General features: G+C 37.4%; 1 protein-coding gene across 7 annotated transcripts in view; it reads right to left on the bottom strand.

The window, feature by feature from the left end:
- The window catches only part of rptor (regulatory associated protein of MTOR, complex 1), a 292,822-nt gene that overhangs the window by 82,497 nt on the left and 191,117 nt on the right, over positions 1 to 19,208 (bottom strand). For 4 of the 7 annotated variants that reach the window (XM_067459440.1, XM_067459442.1, XM_067459441.1 and 1 more), the window contains 4 exons: positions 8,806 to 8,889; positions 7,491 to 7,601; positions 3,219 to 3,293; positions 3,019 to 3,126 (listed from right to left, as the gene is read on the bottom strand). In XM_067459440.1, the coding sequence (XP_067315541.1) occupies positions 3,019 to 3,126; positions 3,219 to 3,293; positions 7,491 to 7,601; positions 8,806 to 8,889 (378 nt within the window). The remainder of the gene's footprint in view (positions 1 to 3,018; positions 3,127 to 3,218; positions 3,294 to 7,490; positions 7,602 to 8,805; positions 8,890 to 19,208) is intronic. The other 3 variants (XM_067459443.1, XM_067459444.1, XM_067459445.1) reach the window with 1 other exon arrangement.

Here is a 19,208-nt window from a genome sequence, read left to right as displayed (position 1 = left end):
AAACATATTACAACGGTGAGTTGAAGCAGGAACATTAGAGACAGTGTGATTTTTGAGCAGCTTGTTGATTGAGTGAAACAGTTGTTTAGGATTTCTCTGGTTGCTGACAATTAATTGAGAAAAATGAACAGATCTAGCTGACTCAATTTCAGCCTTATATTCAAGTAAGCTGTATTTCCAGGCCTGGTGATGAACAGTTAAACCTGATATGCGCCACCTACGCTCCATTTTGCGACACAAAGCCTTCATAGCACGCAGATCATCATTGTACCAAGGAGCAGAGCGTGCAAAAGAGATGGATCGTGATTTCAATGGAGCCAGCGTGTCAAGGCCAGACAAAAGAACAGAATTCAGCACAGAAACGTTATCATTCTGATCATCAGAAAAAGAAAAACAACTTAAAGAAGAGTCAATAAAGTCTGAAAAATCAGTGGGCTCAATAGATCTCCACTTGCGATAGTTAATGATACGAGAAACATTGGTGTTTGTGACAGGTAATTCCATGTTAAAGAAGATAGCCCGGTGATCAGACAGACCCAAGTCCGAGGTTGACAACTGAGACACAAAGGCACCATTGCTAATCACAAGGTCTAAAATGTGGCCTTTGTCATGTGTGGGACAGTCCACAAGCTGGTTAAGTTCAAAGCACTCCAAAATGGACAAAAAGTCTTTCGTTATTGTGGAGTCTTTTATATCCATATGGATGTTGAAATCTCCCAGGAGAAGAACTCTTTCAAACCTGAGGCAAAGAAATGACAATATATCTGATAATTCAGATAAGAAGTCTTTATTTGCCCTAGGAGGCCTGTAGACTGTAGCCACTGCAGTAGAGAGGGACGCAGAAACACTCAAAGCAAGGCATTCAAATGAGTCTGTTTTGGGGACAGACACGGGACACATGTTGAACTGTTGACTGTGCAACACAATGATACCCCCACCTCTACCAGAGGTACGCGGGAGATCAAATAATCCATAGCCAGCCGGAGTCAGTTCGTTAAAAAGAAGACCATCAGATTCTTTGTGCCATGTTTCAGTTAAACAGACAAGGTCGAGCTTTTGTTCTAAAATAATGTCAGATAAAATAACGGCTTTGTTGTTGACAGAGCGCGCGTTAAACAGTGCTGATTTCAGCATACATGGGTGAGCAGATGAATCCGGAGCAACCTCGGCACGCTTAAGTGCCAATAAGTTATGAAAATTAACCCCTGTAGGTCTTAACTGCAGTCTATGGGGTTTGCGCAGAAATCGCGGGTAGGCGACAGCTTTCGATATTGAGCATAAAAAACTACGCCTTGACGAGCGATGTATGTAACGCTTACGTCGCAGTATTCCAACATTACTGCAGAGAGCACGAATGTCACTCGCGACATCTAAATGTCCGTTCAGGTTCAACAACTGGCGAGCAGTGTACCTGAGAGCCATTCGGGGAGGATCCACACCAACAGCAGCCTCACAGCGGTGTAAACAGTGTACGTCCTGGGCCAGGCAACAGTAGAGTATATTCCAATATACCGCACTCAGAGATAAAAGCAGTAATCCAGCATGCGATGCATAATTCCACATCACGAACGAATTAAATGACATTGGCTCATAAAAATAAACTACTAAAAACGAGAGAGAGGAGCGGCAACCAAACGCGCCAGCGTGCCCTTTCCGTGCCTGGTAGATTTGCTGCCAAAAAGCTATTTTATAGTTTCATCCTGACCACAGAACCCAGTTCCTTTTGACTTTCCAGTCGTGTCTGACAACTGAATGTGCTGGAGTTTGTTTCTGGATGAGCGAGGAGGATTTTTCTTGAATCCCTCCCAAACAACATGTGGTGATGTAGGGGTTGTTTTAAAAAACATTTTAGGCTTTGAGCCCAAGACTCAACTAATCTCTGCGATTCTCCATCTGTGATCCTTGGAGAGTCTTTGTGCACTCAAACGTTTCTCCTCACTGTGCATTAGGACAATATACACACACGTCCTCCTTCAGGCAGATTTGTAACATCTTCAGTTAAATGGAGCTTCTTAATTATTGCCCTGATGGTGGAAATGGGGATTTTCAATGCTTTGGCTATTTTCCTACAGCCTCTTTCTATTTTGTAAAGCTCAACAATCTTTTGCTGCACATCAGAACTAATTTTTTTGGTTTCACTCATTGTGATAAAGGATTAAGGGAATTTGGTTTCTAATGCCTCCTTATATTTATACTCCTGTGAAACAAGACATCATACCTGACAATTTCATGTTCCTTGTCACCTTGGTGTGCAATTTTTTTTTTTAATACTTCAGAGATATTTTACTTATTTAAAATTATAGGGGTACCAACAATTGTGGCCAATGTGTTTTAGAGAAAAGCATTTATTTCATAATGTGATTTACCCCACATTGTCAATTATTTTAATTAAATGAAAGGTTGGATTTATGGGATTTTTTTAATTAAAAGATCAAATGGATAAACAATGCAGATTCTTTTTTTTACAGCCATATTTAATCATATTTACCAGGGGTACCAACAATTTTGACCACGACTGTATATAAACATTACAAATGATTATGTTTTTGAAGTCTCTTACGATTTCGAAGGCTACATTTATTTAAGTAATAACACAGGGGTCAGTTTATATTAGGTGGCCTTACTATGTGCTATGTACTATGTACATCAAAAAATAATCCAATATACTTATTGTGTTCATATTGTATTGCAAAACACTTTGCTGATATTGAGGTGGGATATGGGTAAAGTTGGGGACAGGTGTGGTGGTATTTGTAAGTTTAAGGGTAGAGTTAGATATAAGGGATGTGGCAACTGTAATTGTATATGTAAATGTAACTACTGAAATTAATTACAGATGTAATTGCATGCAGGTAATTTTTAAAATGTATGTATAATGTAAAAGGAAACCCTAATACTACTGAAATATTTGAGGTAAGATATATAAAAAAGAGATAAATTAAAACTTTTATATAAACAAGATTTGAAAGATAGATGAGATTAGAGATAGATAGATAGATAGATCCATCTGTGTTATACCTGTCCTGTGTTGTAGTTGTTGACGATGACAGCAAGGATAAAGACAGCCATAGTTCGATGCTCAGCCTGATTCCACATTCCAAACAAAAACAAGGCATATTTTGAACTCTGCAAATATGGCACGGCAGATTAAGTAAACAAAACAAATTTTGTTTTGAACAAAGTGGAAAATTATTCAGTACCATCTGTATGATACTTACAGGCATGTACGGGTCAGCCAGCACAGACAGGAAATACTTGTGTCCATTGTCTTTTACCAGATCAGCTTGGCATGACTACAGAAAAAAGAAAGAGAGAGAAAAGCAGGAGGGAGAGTAGGCGAGTGTAAAAGAGAAGGAATTGTAGGAGTGACAAAACAATACTGACTGCTGACAACTGTTTCTTCCAATTTTGCTGCCTGATACAAACTTCTTACACCGGAGTTTCTCTGAATAAAACACTTACATACTCCCCTAAAGAAAACTGAACTGCAGCACGTGAGACACTTCACTGATATAACAATAACAGACGAGAGAGAGAGAGAGAGAGAGAGAGAGAGAGAGAGAGAGAGAGAGAGAGAGAGAGAGAGAGAGAGAGAGAGAGAGAGAGAGAGAGAGAGAGAGAGAGAGAGAGAGAGAGAGAGAGAGAGAGAGAGAGGAGAGAGAGAGAGAGAGAGAGAGAGAGAGAGAGAGAGAGAGAGAGAGAGACGAGAGAGAGAGAGAGAGAGAGCTAAATGTCCCATGTCCCATTACAAACAGAATGTGTGTTGGAGGATAGTGTGGGCAAAGCGAAAAAGGACAAGTTTTACTATTAACTACTTGTGCTCTCCATTTCATCTGGTGAGTTTTTTTTAAGTGCCATGTGCTACAGTGAACAGAATGGATACTGAACAGATACTGATCCCTATACATTTGAAATAGTTCTGCATATATCTGAACAGTAAAAGTTTGGGGTCAGTAAAATATTTTTTAAAGAAGTGAACTATTGTATTTAGCAAGGACACATTCAATTGATAAAGTCAATGTAAAAACTTTTATAAATACAGTGTAAAAGTTACACTATCGAGTGGTGCAGGGATAATGTCAAAACCCAGAAGAATAATTCACTACTGGCTCCTCAAGATTTACCTATGTTTTTTTTGTTCCAATTTATGAGTAACATAATTTGTTGTTTGTTTGCTTTTATAATTAGCCTTATTAGCAGCATTGGAGAGTGTTTTGCTGCAGTCTCTGTAAGGTATGTGCATGAATGATCATCTATCTCTGCAGGTGTCTTAACCACTGCTGTCAGAGACAGATGGCAAATCACTTTCCCTTCCACTGTCCTTCCAGTGCCACACTCCAAAATATACATTTGGAATGTTATAAACAAAGTTATATTAAAATAATTTAGATTACACAGATTAATCCTTCACTACACCAGGAATGTGCATAAATAAAAATTAAAAAAAAAAAAAAAAAAAAATATTATATATATATATATATATATATATATATATATATATATATATATATATATATATATATATATATATATATATATATATATATATATACACACTTTTTTTTTGATGATACTTTTTGTTTTGTTTTAGTATTTAGAAGATATAAAAATCAATGTAACATTTATAATTCAGCAAAATCACAAAAATGTTGTTAACTAAAAGCCAACTAAGGAGCTAGAAATGATCTAGATGAAAAGAAAATTATCTGAATTTGAATTGTAAATCTAACAAAAGTTGTTTTAAGTTTAAATTGAACACATCTGAAATGTTTTCATGTCGAAATTGTATAGACATGTATTTTCAAACAGCAGATATTTTGTTAATATTTAACATATCGGTTAATTAATATTTAATATATTAATATTATTAATATTTTTATATAATATTAATATTTAATATATCGGACACACATTTTTTTCTGTGAAACACGTTAAGTTGCACAGAAAAGTTGCCTGATCTAGGACCTGCCCTGTACAGTTTAAGAAGCGGTAGCCTACTACTGTTGAACAGACCTGGGCTGAATCCAAGATCGCCCCCTATACCCTCAAATAGGGCATTATTTGCAGGGACAGCCATTGTCCGAAACCATGGTGGACATGTTCGAGTGCACTCATTCAACCCCACACCGCAACAGCTGATGTAGGCTACACTCAATAGCTGTCCGACTTCCCTCACTCATTTTCATTCTCTCGTTCAAGTTAACTCTATTAGTGGACTAAAGTAGGGAATAGTGAATGAGGGTTTAGGGGGCGATTTTGTATTCAGCCCTGGAGAACGACAGATGACGTCAAATGCTGAGTTTTTTATAGCGATTTGTAAACCACGCACGGAAAATGAGAAATCTAGCTGAAATCTCATTTTCCGTGCATTAATCTAAACCAGCGGTTCCCAAACCAGACTGACCACTGGGGGTGCGCGAGAGAATGTTTGTAATGGCAGAAAATTGTCTCTTTTTTATTTTTTATTTTACGTATCTAACTTGGATAAAAATCACATGTCAGAGTATTATTGATAAATACAAATTTCACATTACAAGCTGTAGTAAATTATAGTAAATCGTATTTTCATTTCATTTTACAAGCGCGTCTGCGTCAAAGCCCTGCCCATTTTAGGTCGAAAGAAAAGTGCGTTTTTTTTTCACTGAGCACATTCTCTGCAGTCCGAGCGCGATTCACTGCAAGCTCACTCAAGTCAATCATTAACACCATCAGCTTACAGTACATGTTTTATTGAACTAAATACATTACAATCGGCTAAAACTAATACGCAGGTTACTTTTCTGAACAACAGCGCTCTCGAGTCCATGTTTCTCTCACTGTTTACGTGAATCACGGCACAGTTCGGTGCACACACACAAAATACCGGCAGTTCAATGGGGAACGCGCAGCTCTTAAAGGGGCCACACTATATTCCTACTCGTGGAATATGGACCTCCTCCAGGTATGGTGTGGTAGCTAAACTAAGCATTTCATATTTGGCAGCTGTTTTAGGATTAAAATGTTAAACTACCGATAAAAATAATCAGGCAAACTAATAAACCTTTGTTTAGTTTATAATGTGAGTCAATGTGAGAGGACAAGAAACATTAATGAATATGTTTTCTTCAGATAAAAAAATATTCTTACTATAAATGTATCACATGTTGTGTTGAATTCATTAGGAGGGGAAGAGACAGGGCAAAATAATGAGTGATGGAGATGAGGAGAGAGCAGGAATTGACAAATAATTTACTGTCCACTCACTAGTTTTAAAGCTATTTCTCATATTATTATTTTTTTGGGCTTTCAAATGTCTTAGAATGCTCATATGTAGAAATTAGAAAATTTAAAAAAATTAGCGGGGATCATGCCCCCGAACCCCTCTAACTCTATGCTGTATATATATTACAACTGAAATGTTGATTTTTTTCTTATATACAGAGAATATTTGTATTTAGTTATTGCTATTAAAAATCTGATGTTTAACCGAAATAAGGTGGGGGTGCTTGACAGGTATCAAACATCAGAAAGGGGTGCGTGCTACAAAATGTTTGGGAACAACTGAATTTCTACGGTTTGAATTTTAGAATATTGAATTTGATGTTCTGATTTTCTTCTTCATCTGAAATCTTGAATCTGTATTTTCAAAAACTGAATATTTCCAGTCTATTAATTCAGAACAAAATAGCTGCTGTTTAAAAATGCATGTCTATACAATTTTGACATAAAACATTTCAGATGTGTTCAATTTTAAATGTTATACATTCAACATTTAAAAATTTAAATTCAGAACTATGTAAAATGCAACATAATATTCAATGTCAATAATTCAGATTTATACAATTCAAATTCAGATCATTTTGTCATCTCTCTAGCTCCATAGCCAAATAGCTTCTTAGAAATTGTTTAAGCAAACTTGTATTTGGTTTAGCTGTATGTTTGTGACAGCATACAAGCCAATAAACATTATAATGAAATAGTATTATAGAATACGGTCTAAAATAAAAATCGATTTGCTGTGGAAACATTTACACTTTCAGTTGTTTGTTCCGCAATGCAAGCTTATAAATTCATTTTTTTTGTCATATTATAATATACAAGAACATAATTGAAAATTTTCATATTTAAACATTTTATTACATATGCAGATATTTTTTGCATTCATCAAAATGTAATATAAACTTTTCAATAATCTTTTCAATAACTCAACGGTTGGAAACTGTCAGAGCCTCCATTTTTTTGATAACCCATCAGTTATGTTATTATTAAAAAATTAAATAAATAGGTCTACTGTGAAACAAGCAATAGTATGATTACCACAATATTATAATTTTGTTGTTGTTGTTTTTTAATCAGATTGGAGTATCATGTTTGATAGCTTCAGTACTAAAAGGTTTTTAACTGGCCTTACGTATCTAAATGTTAATTGTTTAAATGTTCAGCGAATTACAGTATGTGGAATTCTGGTTAAAGCAAAGGCTGAAATGCCAGGGATGATTAGGTATACATACACTATCTACAGCTAAGATCTTTGCCCAGATGAAGACCAAAAGAGGCCTGAGCTCTCTCGCTGAACTCTGCAACAGTTTCAACACGTATGGAAAAATCCCCACTGAAAGAGCCTGCAGAGAGAAAAGACAGAATGAGAGAGATAAAGATTAGAGGATGATAATGGTTTTCTTTGAAAAATGTATGCAATTGATTTATTTAGGTTTCTTACTTACACAGGTCTCTTGTATTCAAAATATCATTGTATGATTGTGTATGTGAATAACACAACTAATTATACATAAGGCAGGGATGTGTGGCTTTAGTCCAGGAGGGCCACTATCCTGCAGAGCTCCAAACCTGATAAAAACTTACCTGGCTGTAGCTGTCTAGAAATCCTAAAAACATTGCTTGGTTTGTTCATGGTGTGTTTGATTAGAGTTGGAGCTTAAAGGGTTAGGTCACCCAAAAATGAAATTTATGTCATTAATGACACACCCTAATGTTGTTCCACAGCCGTAAGACCTCCGTTCATCTTCAGAACACAGTTTAAGATGTTTTATATTTAGTCCGACAGAGTAGTCCATATGTGAGATCAGTTAGTTAGAATCTCTTGAAGCATTGAACATACATTTTGGTTAAAAAAAAATTCAAAACCTATGACTTTATTCAGGATTGTCTTCTCTTCCGCTTTTGTTTTCAAACCTCAAATAAAGATTCAAATGGTCATGAATAAGCTCATGATTTGGATCGCGTGTCAAACTACCAAACTGCTGAAATCACGTGACATTGGCGATCCGAATCATGACCGTTTTAATCTTTATGTGAGGTTTGAAAACAAACGCAGAAGAGAAGACAATGCTGAATAGTTTTTGTCATAGTTTTTGCTATTTTTTGACCAAAATGTATTTTAATGCTTCAAGAGATTCTAACTAACTGATGTCACATATGGACTACTTTGATGATGTTTTTATTCCCTTTCTGGACATGGACAGTAAAGTGTGCCTACACTTAGATACGCTGTCAGACTATATATAAAATATCTTAATCTGTGTTCCGAAGATGAACGGCGTTCTTACGGGTGTGGAACGATATTAGGGTGAGTCATAAATTACATAAATTTCATTTTTGGGTGAACTAACCCTTTAACTCTGCAGGACAGTGGCCCTCCAAGACCAAAGTTGCCCATCTCAACATAGGGTGTATGCAAATTGACAGATATGTATTATCTAAAGGTTACTTAAACGCAGTTAATTAAGGAGTAGTTTAGTTTATGTAAGCTTTAAATAAAAGAAATAAACAAAATAAATGTTAAAGGCGTGTTATCTGCTGTCTTACCAAACTGACGGCCCAAGGGCCCAGGTCCAGAAATCGTCCCAGCAAATCTAGTGCTCTCAGTCTGTGTACCTGACTCAAGAGGACCTAAGAGAAACCAGATGGGAGAAAATTAATCTGATGTCTGTTCCACAGTTAGTGGTGTCAGTGAGGAGTGGGTGACAGGGTCAGTGTTTAACTCTACAGCAGGGTAACAGATATACCCCACACCAACAGGAATCACCAAATGTCACACACTCACATACAACAGAAACAGGAATACATACATTCCCATTCACAATGGAATACAGTGCCTTCCACAATTATTGGCACCCTTGTAAAAATTCACATCTGATGGTTGTTTTGGATACTTTGTGGCCCCAAGATGCCACTCTTTGATGCAATTCTGTGACTGAGCTTAGGACATTTTTTCACTTCTCTTACCATCCTCCTCACTGTGCGTTGTGGCAAGATAAACTTGGGAGCTCTTCCAGCCTTGTTTGTCACTGTTCCAGCTGTTTTAAACTTCTTAAAGGGGGGGTGAAATGCTGTTTCATGCATACTGATCTTTTTACACTGTTAAAGTGTACCCATACTAAACATAGACAAAGTTTCAAAAGTTAAGGTGGACGTTTGATGGGAGTATTTCTTTGTCAAAAATACTACTTCCGGTTAGTCATAAGTTGACTTCAAGAAATTAACAATGTCACCAAAAAAGTGCGTTTTTGGTTGCCAGACCAAGACAGTCCTGTACAGATTGCCAAAAAACCCCACGTTAAGGCAACAGTGGATGTAATTTGCTTTTCCGGATCAGCAACTGAGTTGTGCAAAGGTTTATGTCTGTTCACTGCATTTCGGTGCTGACTGTTTCATAAACAAGGCCTAGTTCGACGCCAGATTTTCCGATCGCCTAATGCTGAAGGATGGAGCAGTCCCAACGATAAAGGTCCCAACGTTAGAACCGCAGGCGGTGAGTAAGACTGCTTCAAATGTCTGTGTCTTTGCCTATGCTCATCAAGTAGCCCAAACATGATCACGTATAGTTAATTGATCAATGGAGCATGCGATGTGTAGTGCGTGTACATTTGTTTAGCTGGCCACTATATGTGTAACTTTATGTTTGTGTATTGTAAAAGCACTCCAAACAACAATACACAAAGAGTGGGGAAATATGTTGAACTAAATAAGCACGCTTCTTCATTCAAATACGCTACTATTCCATGTCTTTCTATGTAAACACTAGCCTGCCGTGCAAAACCAGTCCGCTTACTACAATTGTCTACACAAACCACGCGTAAACACACACACACACACGTGCACAACTGCACTTCCCACATGTACACCTTCAAAGACAAAAATACGACGATATAATTCAAGTATAAATATGTAAATAACACAAGTCGCTAAGCATATTATATAGTTAGTGTATAACTTGTACCACATAGAGACGTCCTGCTCTAGTCGTTTTTGCTGCTGCTCCTGTTCAACTGCAGCCTCTGGGTCTGATTCCGGATCATAGATCTATGGCTGTATCTGATTAAAAGCCATATTTTTATTTTGAATAAAGTTTTCTCCCGCTGTTAGGGATGACACAGCTTTACGACGCATTTAGCACAATAACAGCGGCGCGCACACGTCATTATTTAGCTCCGCTCACACGATACGCCCCCACCCGCTCTGCTTTTTTCGGAAAGACTCGGAACAGCGCATCTTTCTTATATAATTATAAAAAAAATAAAGACTTTTCGGAGATATGCAGGATGCAATGCTACTCTATAGGTACTCAAGATTGACATGACACTGACTAAAACTGAGTGTTTCACCCCCCCCTTTAATGATTGCTCTGACTGTAGATACGGGCAAGTTAAGGCGAGTGGCCTTGTATATATATCAAGCATTATAATGGCAGCCCACAATTTAAAGGCCAAAAAGTGCATCCGCTCATTATAAAAAAAAATAATCCACACGGCTCTGGGGGTTAATAAGGGCCTTCTGAAATGAATTGAAGTAGAAGAAAAAATACATATTTTTTGTAAAAAAATATCCATATTTAACAGGCTATTACCTAAGTAAAATATCTAGCTGCTGGCGTGCCTTTGTCTATATTTAATTTACAAAAACAGCATAACTGCAGTGATGACGTTGGACGTAGATTAAGCATCTTGAACTACGAGAAAAGTGTTACACTTTCTTTGTAAATTGAATACAGAAGAAGGCAGTTCGCTGGAAGGTAGATGTTTTACGTTATAAAGTTTTAAATGTGTATTTTTTTTAACACAAAACCCATCGATTCGCTTCAGAAGGCCTTTATTAACGTATGGATTACTTTTATAATGGATGGATACATTGTTTTGGCCACTGTCATTATAATGCTTGGATTAGCCAGGACATTTTTAATATGACTCCGATTGTATTTGTCTGAAAAGAAGAACGTCATATACACCTAGGATGGCTTAAGGGGGTGTAAACTATGGGATGATTTTCATTTTTGGGTGAACTATCCCTTTAATATAATATGATGAATCAATGAACACCAGCTTCTGGTTGATGAAGGGGTATTTAACTCTTACAGGTCTGAGCCAGTTTGGGGCTCTTTAGAAGTTTTGACATGCTCTGACGTTTGTGCTTTTTCAGTTGCTTATTAACATATTGGTAACATTTTATTTTAAGGTTCAGTTATTAAATATTAACTAGTTGCTTATTAGCATGCCTATTACTAGGATATTGGCTGTTTATTAGAATTTATAAAGCACATATTAATGACTTATTCTGCATGACCTTATTCTACATCCCTTAATCCTACCCAATAGCTAAACTTAAATGCTACAAAAAACTACCTTACTAACAAGCAGTAAATTAGGAGTTTATTGAGGCAAAAGTCCTAGTTAATAGTGAATATTTGTTCCCCATAAAATGATACCAACATATTAATGGCAAGTGTCATTTCACTCTATTCATGACAAAATAGGCTACCATAATATGTGGGCAGCATGTATGTACATGCTTGTATTTTTGCCATCCTTACTGAAAGGGATGTGGGTACATAAGACAATGTTGGAAAATAATGATGTATGACAAAGGTTGGGATACAATGATGTATGACTGACTAGAATAAAGTACCTTTAAAATGGTAAAACCTCTAAAACCTTCACAAAATATACCCCACATTCTCTCAGATATCACGTTTGCAAATGTCTACACCACAATATGATATTAGCATAATGCACATCCAAAGACAAACACTAAGAAAATGGTCAGGCCGAATTGTAGTGTTGTCACCATGCCATGGAAATCTGACTTCAGATTCTTACAATTACTTTTAAAAAATTATATTTTATAAAAATATATTTATAAAAAAGTAAAAGTATATATATATATATATATATATTTTTTTTTTAATATATATATAAAGTAATTTTAAGAATTTAAGCATGCGCCTTTAATAGATCAAAAGATCTGAGATCATGAGAAGCATATTCCTATGCCAGCATTTTAAAACCCTGTATACGTGTGTATGTATTTAAAGCATCTAGATATTGTGGCACACACTCTTAGTGTGGTGAGGGGGTCCGGATACAGGCCTGCCCAGAGACAGAGCGTGCTGTGTAAGGAACGCAACAGAAGGACTGCCCACCTCAATGCCCACACAAAAACTCAAAAATGCCTGCAATCTCCTGCCAAAACAATACGCCACCCTGTCATCAAGTTATTAATAGATTGCAGGGTCACGTCAAATCATGGACTGTGAAAATTATCAGCATGCACCTTGGCTATAACAGGGCGTTCCTTAATACCCTGAGGCCTACAGACGGAAGGAAGAAAGAAAGGAAGGGGAGAGATGAAAAAATAGAAAGAAGTGAGAACAATATAAGGGAGGTCTGTTTTTTTCTCACTCTAGCCAAATGGAAGATTAGTCAGCACTTACAAGGTGTGTGTGTGCATGTGTGTGTGTGTGTGTGTAAAAGCGTGACAGGCTGTTTCATAAGTGTGAAAATTGAGGCCCATCTGTGAAGAGTCAAGATTTCTTAAAGTGATGCACAGAAGCACACAGAACTGACAAAACAATTTTACTCAACTTTTATTTACAAGAGATTCTCAGCAGAAAACAATACATGTGATCAGAAAGAATTTACATTATAGTTTATATTTTGTCAGTTTTATGCGATTCATGGGAATCACTATCCATGCTTTAGCACAATTTTGGAGTATTTGAAAACATTTGTCCCATTTACTTAACATTTGTGCAGTAAGCAGATAGCGACTGGGCTACATATAATAATACATTAAATTAGCTCAATAGGGAATTATAGGGATTAATATTTAATTATTTATTATTAATCATAACTTATGATCAAACTTTAAATCTTCAAATCACCCAACAGCACATGCCTAACCTAGGTATTTAAGCAATATAAATTTGGTTAACAACAATGGATTGCAATTAACGAATATATATTAAATCATTACAGAATAACCTTTAAAGAATTAATTCAAAACTCATCTGATCCATTCTTTTAACGAACGATCAGTATGCAATCTCTTATCAACTCTCAAAGCTTTTATTCTTTTTACCAAGTCTTCAGGAAGGTTACTCTTCTGGCCACAAAGAATAAACTTTCCGAGCTATTGGGATATTAGTTAAAGTATTCAATGATACTTATGAGAGAGGTAGCTATAGATCTGAACATTAAAGTGACTTATGTTTTGTGAGCAGTAACAATGACAATTAAACAATGGTTTTAATAATTGATACTACGGATACATATGACTAAATAAAGAATACATGTAGAGTAACGACGAATAGAAAAGGAGAAAGAAGAGAAAGGAAGGGTTCAGAATGGCATTTCACAAACATTACTACAGAGAGCCAGCAAAGAACAATATCACCTTAAACAGGGTTACTAGTCTTAAACGCATCTAAATTTCGATGGAATTTATACTTGACTTGCATGGGTTGCTTTGAGTTGAGTATAAAAGAATGCATGTGAGTCCTCTCAGAGTGTTCTGTGGATCAGAGGATGAATTCTGAGTGGGAAAGATTCTCTTTGTCTCTGTTTACGACCTACTTTGCATGTTTTATCAGGTGTCGTAAAGGGTGTTGAGTTTATACAATTTTACTCCCAAGTTTGCTAAACGTACTAATGATACATTTCATAATCCTATTCTGTGCATCGTTGATTAAGACAAAGAGAGAGGAATATTTATATATCAAACACGTTATGGCTGGGAGATATTAAAGCAGAGATACATTCTTACACAGGAATACAAGCATTTAAAATGAACTTACATTGTTTATACATCATGACTATGTTGGTATGACATAGGGAGCATGCATACACACAAGGACACATCATATACAGTCTGGAATAGTTTTAATTAAAGCTTCATAAGGAAAGTGTGTGTGTGTGTTTGTGTGTAGGTCTGTGTATTGGGAAGAGGGTTCAACAGGGTTCAAGTCATGTGACCAGATAATCTGATTTCTGTCAGGTCTATTAAGTCAAGAACAAATAAAAATGATTTAGGAATTTTTGAATAAATTGCAATTCAAGTTGATAATTCTGAATGAATGTTTTGGTGGTATGGCTCTGTTCAGGGAGTCCTCTGACCTTTCATGAGCACCATGAAATAGCAGAGAGTCAGAGGACAGCAGCAGCATTAGGGAACGCTCGCACAGTTTAGGGCTGTGAGAGCTGAACTATTCCCACTATGAACAGAGCAGCAACGATGACAAAGTAAAATGCCACGTTATACACGACATGGAGGAGCTGGGGAGGTAGTGGGCAGCAAAGAGCTAGCAACAGCAGTTTAGGAGCGAACTGAATCTGTTTGAAGATGCGCACTGTTTATATCGTAGCCATTAGCAGCGAGGGGAGTGTGAACAGCTGATGCACTGATGCAAATCAGCTGATGCATCTCAGCTGAGCAGAAACAGCTGATGAGACCAAATAGCGTTAGCAGCGTCTTGACTACCTAGCCTGCCAGAACTGACGCTTACGCTCAATTTCTGTCAGGTCTATTAAGTCAAGAACAAATAAAAATGATTTAGGAATTTTTGAATAAATTGCAATTCAAGTTGATAATTCTGAATGAATGTTTTGGCGGTATGGCTCTGTTCAGGGAGTCCTCTGACCTTTCATGAGCACCATGAAATAGCAGAGAGTCAGAGGACAGCAGCAGCATTAGGGAAAGCTCGCACAGTTTAGGGCTGTGAGAGCTGAACTATTCCCCCCAAACAAACCACACCCTCTGTTTTTTCATCTTGAGATGAAACAAGAGGGTGGATTAGGCAACTAAATACTTAAATTAGTATGGTTCTAATAGATGAGTCTCCTGCATTCATGAGCACCATGAATTTAGCAGAGAGTCAGGGTACAGCAACAGCATTAGGGGATGCTCACATGATTTGACTAAAGAGCTGAACCATTCCCCCCAAACAAACAACAACCTCCTGTGAAAATGAAAGAGAATGAAGTTTTAGCAGCTGTTAGTACATCCATAGGCAAGTGTCACTAAAGCAGATGCACAAGTGAAGTTAGCAGATGAGGCATACTATAGTTATAGTAGCCTACTATAGCTCTAAGACAAGCATTCCCAGACTAAAATATGTTTGAGAGCAAATGCACGTTTCAAGTTAGCGCCTATAGTTTTAAAACGGGTGCCTGACCTATAGCTTAAGGACAGATAATAAGCCTATAATTTAACTGAAATGACTAGACGCTGAAGCAACGTGGATGCGATGTCATTACGTTGCCAATGACCTGATGCTTAGAAAATGTTAAAAAGACTTAGTGAAGACAATTAGATATGATGGAGAGTGAGTTGCCAGCTGTAACTCGTGATTGATGTCCTTCATGTGACGAGTGCAGATCTCATCTGAAATTGTTTTTGAGTCGGTCACATACCTTATTAGGCTAACTTCAGCGAGTCCATGACAAGACGCAGTGATGTTAACTCCAAATCGGGCGGCTTGTGATCAATGGGTGTGCTTACATGCACGTTCTTAGCCGACATTGAACATGGTCATCTAAACGTGCTACAGGTTTCCTTTTATCTGAGTAGGTCATTGACGGCGTAAGCATTACCTGGTTGGGACAGGTAGTTTTCTCTTTACTCCGATTTCGCGCGGCATGTAACGCATTACCCATTTCTGTCGCCTTATTGAAGTGCGCATGTGAGATACGTGACAAACGCATACTTAGAGCAGATTTAAATGCACCCAGATGGAGCGAGCTAGCTTTTACATGAAATAAGGACATATCACAAGCACAGACTTTAAGACCCAGAACATGATAAGATATGTTCACACCTCAAGCAGCAGAAGAGGTTCAGTCAAAACGCTGCATAACTGCATGCAGCACGAAGAATTAAAGGCTACCACGTTTATTAAGTCATGTAGATGCGGTTTACTACATTGTCAGTTTGCTGTTGTATGTAAACGGGGAAACTTATTTCAATAAGCTATATTTGTGAGATATCAGCTTGCATGTAAACGCACTCAAGTGGTGAATGCACGTTCAAGGAAATTAAAGAGTTGAATCGTGTGGGGCGAATTCTGCTCGCTAAAATCCCACTTGCGCAATTCCTTGCGAGATGATTCGGTTTTGCATGCAATTATTACAGTTCCTAGTTATAGTAGCCTAATAGCATTTGATTAGAATTGTGCAGCAATATACCAAAGTTGTATGTAACTTTAGAGACAGTCCATAGATCCACGGATATCGAATGACCATGTCAAGCCAGCTTTACTTCAGTTAATTTCACCTTTAGTAGTAAGTCTGGCCAGTAGGAATGTACTACAAACTTTGGAATGTAAAAAAGCCTTTTGGTGAGTTACTGTGAATTTGCAGACGGTCCCTAAAGCAGCCTCAGCAGATACTTTACCTCGTTAAATTAGGTACTGCTCCTTTAAGGCAGAACGTACTCTCCTTTCACTCGCTGATGAGAGGGTAGTCTGTAGTAGATGAAGCGCGAGCTGTGAACGTCGCATGGATGCGTTCGAAAGTTACTCTTTGCTGTTTGTTTTTCTGTTTAGTAACGCAGTTGTCAGTGGAGTGTTTAACTGCCCCATGTGTGCGAGGGATTTACGGTGATAATAAACCCCCTTTGGAAGTCTGATACGTGAGTTTGCTTCACTTGGCTAGAAACCATTCAAGCCAGCTATCCGGCCTCTCTGTGTGAAGCGTAATACGACGTACAATATTAGTCGCAATAAAGAAACTGTCATTTTAAATAAAATTCACTTTGGCATGAATGTGCGCGATTCATTGTGAACTGCTCTGACTGAAGCATTGATGTGCGAGCCTGTAGAACGCTCAGATCTGAAATGTGAGGCTCACATATCAGCTGGTTCCAACTAGTGGCTGATTGTTTGCCGTAATATGCGCTTTGTATTGGCATCTTTTAGTGATTTAGCTTTACCAGCAAGTAACATTATATTAATGGTTCATCACCACAGCAACCTGTGCGGGTCCATGATGAACGCAATTGTCGCGTGTGAAAAGTATCTGTCTGTAGTACGCAGAGGCGGAAATCGCAAGCAAGATTGATGCCTGTAACAATTATTTAAGATAATTTTTTATTTCTGTTGTAGTTTCCCCTGTTGCAAGTCTGTGGTATGCAGTTTTTACACTGTCAGAGGGCGACTGTCATCATTTTTTATTTATTTATGTTCTAAAACAACCAGCTGTTAACACAACGTTACCTTAATTAGAGAACAATGATTAGACTTTAGAAGACGGAAACGCAATTGTGAATCGTAGCAAACGCAATTACATTGAGGAAAAGCAGAATTGGTTTTACGTGATGAAAGCGGACGAAATGGCTTAGAACTCTGTAAGGAAAAAATGTTAGCATGTAGAATTGCTTTGAGCTGTTTGAGAGATACAGCGAGGCGACCAGCCGGAAAAGCCATCCATGCTAAAATGAAAATGGTCTGACCATTCATTCGTATTAAAGCAAAAATGTTGCGTTTAGCAGTGGGTGATTCTGGCTACGTTTTATCACTGCGTTTCCTATGACATGTAAATGCCCTAATATATGATTATGCTGAAAATGCAGCTCCTCTCGCGTTCGTGATGGAGAACATTTGTTTGCAAAATCATGATAACGCTCACGTAAAGCGAATTAGTCAACACAGGACTCTTAAAGAGCAAACAAAGAAATAGCTATGTAGCTCCGTTTGATATGCAAATAAGAAGGCAAATCGAATGATTTCCTTTTAGTATCTTCAAGATGAATATGATACGGCGACCGCACAAATATAGTGATTATAGCATGGAAAAAACACATGATACTTATCTTAAATGCAAAGCAGCGTGCAGGCGAAGCAACAGCAAAGAGCTAGCAACAGCAGTTTAGGAGCGAACTGAATCTGTTTGAAGATGCGCACTGTTTATATCGTAGCCATTAGCAGCGAGGGGAGTGTGAACAGCTGATGCACTGATGCAAATCAGCTGATGCATCTCAGCTGAGCAGAAACAGCTGATGAGACCAAATAGCGTTAGCAGTGTCTTGACTACCTAGCCTGCCAGAACTGACGCTTACGCTCAATTGAAGTTGTCACAGTTTTCCAAAGATGCTGCCTGTCTCATTTCAGCTAGGTCACAAAGCTGTCTAAGGTGTCAACTTCCCCAGACTCGTCGGCACTAATAGAGTAGGGCCACTAAATTGGCCCTAATTTATATGTGGCTAAAAGCTATCCACCATAAACATCAGAATTGACTCATCTTTGATCCTGACGAGAGAGACCACAGATGCTACATGCTTTTATGCAAAACAACTTAAATTATAATAAGTAACAAAGTTACAAACACAAAAGGCCAAAAACAAGTTTGCTTGTTTTTCAAAATATCTTCTATTGTGTTCCATGAAAGAAATGTATGCACCCAGATTTGAAATTACACAGAAAATGATGATAAATTATGACAAATGTTTCATTTTGGATGAACTATGCCTTGATTCATTTTTATGTTGGTCACCCTACGAGCCAATGCATAGTCTAAATCCACATTTACACTCAATCAGATTAATTTCATGAACAGGCCATGGTTTTTGTGGTATATTTGAATATTTTGCAACAATGGAATTATAGAAAATGGGAACATTTAGAAGTCTGTGCAGGCGTGCTAAAGAGAGTGTAGTAGGGAGTGTGACTTTATACTACAGTTGCAAGAGAAAATATGTGAACCACTTGCAGAATCTGTGAAGATGTGAATAATTCTACCAAAATTAAAGAGCCCATACAAAATGTGCTATTTTGATTTTAGTGCTGTCCTGTATACAATATTTTACATTATTCTTTTTTAAATATAGTCCACAAGACAAAAAAAAGCTGAATTTAAAAGTGTATTAATCATTGATTCTCAATACTGTGTGTCGTTACCTGTAGGATCCACGACTGCTTTTTGTTTTGTTTTGTGATGGTTGTT

Source organism: Pseudorasbora parva, chromosome 12 (genome assembly GCF_024679245.1).
Source record: "Pseudorasbora parva isolate DD20220531a chromosome 12, ASM2467924v1, whole genome shotgun sequence".
NCBI classification, from domain to species: domain Eukaryota; kingdom Metazoa; phylum Chordata; class Actinopteri; order Cypriniformes; family Gobionidae; genus Pseudorasbora; species Pseudorasbora parva.
Note: the sequence above shows the minus strand (reverse complement) of the source record. Positions and strands in the feature narration are given on the sequence as shown.